The sequence below is a fragment of the Drosophila guanche genome, unplaced genomic scaffold (genome assembly GCF_900245975.1).
Source record: "Drosophila guanche unplaced genomic scaffold, DGUA_6, whole genome shotgun sequence".
Taxonomy (NCBI): Eukaryota; Metazoa; Arthropoda; class Insecta; order Diptera; family Drosophilidae; genus Drosophila; species Drosophila guanche.
The window spans coordinates 254209-260077 of NW_022995754.1; the positions used below are offsets into that span (position 1 = coordinate 254209).

Here is a 5869-nt window from a genome sequence, read left to right on the forward strand (position 1 = left end):
TCGCTGTAAGAGGTGCACAATAATATAAATGATCACGATTTCGAAGTATTTTTGAATGGAACTATCCCGAATCACTGTGCCACACACACTATCTCATCAATCCATTGTCTAATTCCATTGTTTATTTACATTGAAATGCCGTACGTGTTGGAGGGCCATCAGCAGAGCGAAATGAATTTTTATTAGCCCATCCAACAGCAACAAGAACAACAAGAAGCTGCTGCATAATAACAACAACCACAGCAACAGATCAAACATCCAATAATAACAATATAAGGCATACTTCAAGGCAAGGAAAGAACCAGTAAAGGCTCTTGTCGCTCATTCTGTTCTGTCTGTGAGAACTACTTTAGAATTACATACATACACACGTGATTAAGTGGACAGACGCGTTCTTTCTCTCCAATTCCAAATGAATTCACAATTTATGTCACTTTTTCGGATACGATGGGGACTTTGTATGATTTAATTGTTGGAGTGGACCATCGCATTGCAATTAAGGAAGAAAAGAAAGCTCAGCTTGGATAGGATGATCATACAATAACATCCATAAGACGAAATAAATCGAAAGTATTCGAAGAACACTTAGTAAATTAATTCGCAAAATCACTTCAAAAGATTACCCATAAACAATCCCTTACACCCTGCTCAAACAGCAGTGGATCCCAGGATCAGCCACAAGACTTCTTCGGTTATCAAAAATTGAAATACCTCGACTGATTTCTGGTCTGTGGTTGATAATATATTATATTACTCGTGTATATGTGGCTCGTCTGCTGGCGGAAATTGAGGCTCACCATGATTTTGTTCAATTTTCAGCCCAATCGAACATCCAAGTGCTCTTCTGTCGTTGTTCGTGTTGGTAAGTTGGCTACATTTTAATTAGTGAAATAATTCTGAAGTGATACTATAAATTTAGTCATAATTATTGTCTCAGCAATTAAGTTGATTATCTTCCGCACATTTTGATTTATTTGCAACGATAAGCTTTATCGCATGGCGCGTCCCCAAGAAATGGGCAGGAGTGGAGTGCGTTTTTGATTGGGGCATTCGAAAGTATTGTACGCGGGTCTTATGTGGCTTTCAATGGTTCTCTGTTTATGATTGTTGTCGCCTGCTGCTGTTGCTGTCTTCCAGCGAGTGTACGTATAAATTCGAGAGCATAGACAGCTTTTAAATCGAAAATAGATTAGATACAAAACAAAATATATCTGTGGCAGAGGGGGCTTTTTCGTAAGGTTTCTCATTCTTTGCGGTCTGTATTCAAATTAATTTCATTCGATTCTTCAAGCAGTCTCTTCTGGATTTGGACTTTTGGAACGAATGGCAGATTATCTTCCAGATCATACTTATGGGATTTTCTTTTTTCTTTTAGGTATCCATTTGTCTGTTTTTTGTCACTTTTCACTTTACGTATCACAACTTCTGTGTCTGCTTGCACTTTTCCATTCGTTCCACACCCAGTTATTGTAGTTTTTACGACTTTATTTCTCACATTTTCAATAAAAGTCCACCAACTTGAAGACAGTGACGTGCAGTGACACATTGTTGTCTCTTGATTGTTGGTTTCTTCTCGTTTCATGTTTTGTTGTTATTGCTGTAACTGTATTTGTGTGTGTGTTTGCTAATGTTAAAATGTTACACGAATTGCGTAAGCAAATTGTAAAACTAATCTCATTGAACGTAATTTAACGTAATTTATTGGCATTATTTAACTTTAGATTTATGTTTATATTTATATTTACTTATCGTTTATGTTGTCTAATTAGTTGCATGTTTATGTACAAATAGGGGCATGGATGGGATGATTAGTGGGGATCAGGGTGCGGGGTATAGGGGGAATAATGCATTTAATTTATATATTTCGCGTTTACATATATCACACAGTGCATGGTTTTTGTTGCTGCCCAAAAAAAAGAACGACTACAAATTTCAACAAATTGCGAAAATCGAAAAATATGTGGGTTCACTGATGGGTGGGACGGCGGTTTGATCGCGGCCTGACTAGAATGGATGCCCCTCCACCTCCTCCTCCTCCAGGGCATCCACATCCTCCTCCAATTCCATATCTAATTCCATATCCAACTCTGGGTCCTCCTCCTCCTAACTGGCCCCACTCTGAGGCTGATTCTGGTTCTGCTGTTGCTGCTGCTGCTGCTGCTGCTGCTGGGCCTTGGCCCGCTCCTTGGCCTCCTGCTGGGCCTTCTTGGAGCGCTTCCACTTCATGCGGCGGTTCTGAAACCAGATCTTCACCTGCGTCTCGGAGAGCATCAGACCGCTGGCCACCTCAAAGCGCTTCGGTCGGCTGAGATACTTGTTCTGCTTAAACTGCTTCTCCAGCTCCAGCAGCTGCTGGGAGGTGAAGGCCGTGCGAGGCCTCCGCGTCTTCCCCAGGATCGCGTGGTGCGGATAGGCGGCCAATTCGGGTATACGATGGTGGAGCATGCCAGCCCGGGCCAGGAACTCAAATTGCAGCTGCGAGGGCATAAAGTTGTGACCCATGGGGATCTGAGGGCAAACAAAACGAAAGCAAAGGAAACACACAGAAATTAGAGGCTGTTTAAGGGGATTATCGCAGGTTCAGATGCTTACCGGAATGGGCTTGCCGGATGGGTCTAGTGGCCGGTGGAAAGCGGATCCCCCTTGTGCCAGGAGCTGATACGGATGTCCGCCCGCGTACAGAGGAAAGTCTTGGGGTCTGATGGGGCTGTGCGGTGCCACGGGCTTCTTAAACTCGTCATGGAGATCGGACATGCGCATGGACATGTGATGGGGATGCTGGTGCAGGTGCGGATGCGGATGCGGAAGGCCGCCGTGGCCGTGGCCGTGGGTGTGCTGGTCCTCGCATCCCGGACTGATGGGCGGACTGGAGCGATGCGATGAGCTCGGTGACTCGGATCTACCAAAGAAGAGAAGAAGACAATACGCGATGGTTAAGACACCCTGTATAGGCAATTATCGAATGGAAATTACGCGACACTTTTTGAAAACAATTAAAGTGTCGCTGTGTCCCCCTTGTGATGCCCTCACTCCAGCCTTTTGTCTAATTTGTTTACTTTGCTACACAACTCGCACTTGAAAATTAGCCCCTTCACACAGATACGCACCCATACACTCGCACACTCGCAGCCAGAGACAGACACATGGCGTATGCGTAATCTCTTTGAGTGATGACCAAATGGGAATTGACCAATTGAAGGCTTTTTCCCAGTTTTCTGTTTTCTGTTTGCCGTTTTCCGTTTGGCATTTGGCTTTCTGCCATGTTATCGAGTGCTCCCAAAGCCGCTTTGGTTGTGGGGGCTTCCAGCAGGCTTTGTTTGTGCCTGGGACCCTTCAGGGGGATCTCTGGGCATCAGGATGGGTTTTATGAAAGGGAGTGAGTGGCAGCAAACCCATGCACTCGAAAGGATTACTTGTAAAAGTGAAGGGATTGGCCAAACTTCCAACTAAATCTTGCCTATTCCGTTCAATAGCTTCAATTAATTTCTCATTACGGTATCCATATGCATAAGTAATCCAATGGAGAATAATATATGTATAAATCGATCCCACAAAAATCTACCTATCGAAAGTCTTTCCGTATTTTGTGTGTACTCACCGTGACATGCCGTCGGGACTGGGTGAATCGTATTCCCGTGATTCGCGTATGCGCTGCAGTGCCTCGTGATCGCTGATTCCGCCGACGGCTGCTGCATGGGCTGCTGCCGCCTGGGCCGCTGCCGCATTGGAGGCGGCCACGAAAGCGTGGTTGAGCTCTGCCTGATCCCGGGCGGCGTAGTGCAGGGCGGCCAGGCGATCGTCGACGATGATGGGCTGGGCCTCCCGCTCACCCGCCTGGTGCTGGCTCTTGGCCAGCAGGGCATCGATGCAAAAAGATTTCTTGGGCTGGCTCTGGGCGGGCGGCGGTAGTGTCGTCATTTTCGTTGCGGTGCTGCTGGTCGTGTGGTTGCTTGATGGCTGCGGGGAGCAGGAGCTGGAAACGGGCGGTGGGGCTGCACCATTCACTGGCGCTGCACCATTGGCTGGCATCATCACAGCAGCTAGTGGCAGACGGGGCAGGGGATATCCTCCGTTCACATTTACCAGAGCGGAATGCGGATGCTGGACATGATGTGGTGCGAATCCCTCCACGTACAGTCGTGGATGCGTGGCCGGTGGCGGCGGTCCCTGTGGTGGCGGACAGCCCACGGGTATGGGCGCCACTAGAAGAGCCATTCCCGATGGCGTTGCACCTCCGGCGGCGGCCTGTTCCGTGGCGTGCTCCTGTCCTCCTCTGCCTGGACTCAATCCAGGAGCGTAGGCGCTCTGTGGGGATCCGGTTGTGGCTGTGGAGTGTGTGGGACTGGCGCCAACGGCCGCTGGACTGGGAGTGGGACTGCCCCTGGATCTGGGCGAGAGTGTGGAGTGGTTGCTGCTCTGATCGTAGTCGTGCGGCGACGATCTCTGGGGCGACAATCTCTGCGGATGGGGATGAGGTTGATGTGTATGGTGCTGGCTGATGGTATGGCTCTGGCTGGCGGCGGCTATGTGGCTGAGGAGCAGCTGCGACGGCATCGATAGCGCTGTGGTTGTCTGCGGCGGCGGCTGTTGCGACACTTGTGCACTGGACATGCTTTGCTTCTCTTTCTCTTCCGAACTAATTCTGTTTCAGTAGACCAGCACTTTTCTTTTCTGTCTTACACTTTGGCACTTGAACGCGCGATTTCGACTCTGTTTACGAATGTCGAAATTTCGAATTGTCGCACTGTGCGCGTCTGTTCACGTCTGTGCACGTCTGTTCACGTCGAAAGTTCATTAACGATTGTGCACGCCGAACGGTCTGCTGTGGAGTCATATACCGCTGGTCCGACCCACCACCACTAGCTAGCAGCACCAATCGCTCTCCCTCTCTCGCTCTCGCTCTCGCTCTCGCTCTGCTCTCTCTCGCTTTGGCTCTGGCTTTCAAGATGGAGTCTTTATCACCATGCTGCTGGTGCAAGAGAGATAGATAGCCATGCAGAAGTGGGCGTGGCCTCCTAGCAAGAGGAGAGAGCAAGCGGAATGGGTGGGTGGGTGGGTGGTCGGTTGTGTGTGTCGAAAATTTCATATAAATTGTTGGAAAAACGAGGCTATAATTGCCATCATTATGGAGTGTTGAGCAACTTACAAGTTCAACGGTAAAAGACGAAAGAATCTTCATAATCAACTTGAGTGCGACAGAGAGAGAGAGAGAGAGAGAGGGAGTAAGGGAGACTGATGGAGAGTGGAGGAGAGTCCGAATGAGTGGCAGGATGGATGTAGATATATATGTGCATATGTACATAGTATGTACGTATGTGGATACACGAGTGGGGCCACACTTCTGTCTGGTCGTAGATGATTAGGGCAGCAATTAAGGCACTCGAATGGCGCACATTTCGGGCTGAAGAGGATTCCATTCTTTGAAAGCTTTAAGTCTTGTAAAATCAATATTCCCCCACGCCTCACACTGCCTCTCTTTTGGGCTACGATAAATGGCACGATTCATTTGATTTTTACAGCTTGGTCGCTCATTTCGCATCATCCAACTGCTGGCTGTCCGCTACCGAGGCGTAATGTTTCTATAATGCATTTTCTGTCTGTCTCTGTTATGCTCTGTCAACCCATAGACGATCAATTTTATGGCCCACCCAAACCCCCACACACGCACGCACTGCGAATAGACCATAGGAGACGAATTTAATGTTCCCTTGATGGATTACTAAGTGGACATGAATGGGAGCCAAGTGGTTCCACATTGCAGATGGGACTATAATGGTTTTAGGTGTGATATGATATGGGGAATGGAATGGCATCTTAATATCTACACGCAAGCATACATAAATAAGTACGTACTAGGACTTACCGCAGT

The 5869-nt window shown here is 47.9% G+C and overlaps 1 protein-coding gene across 1 annotated transcript; it reads right to left on the reverse strand.

The window, feature by feature from the left end:
* Positions 1 to 1677: 1677 nt before the first annotated feature.
* Positions 1678 to 4790, reverse strand: LOC117589269 (motor neuron and pancreas homeobox protein 1). The gene is made up of 3 exons (XM_034281058.1): positions 3599 to 4790; positions 2593 to 2899; positions 1678 to 2508 (listed from the first exon to the last, which is right to left on the reverse strand). Exons 1-3 carry the CDS (start codon positions 4609 to 4611, stop codon positions 2104 to 2106), a joined length of 1725 nt encoding a protein of 574 aa, XP_034136949.1. The 5' UTR covers positions 4612 to 4790; the 3' UTR covers positions 1678 to 2103.
* Between the last annotated feature and the right edge of the window lie 1079 nt (positions 4791 to 5869).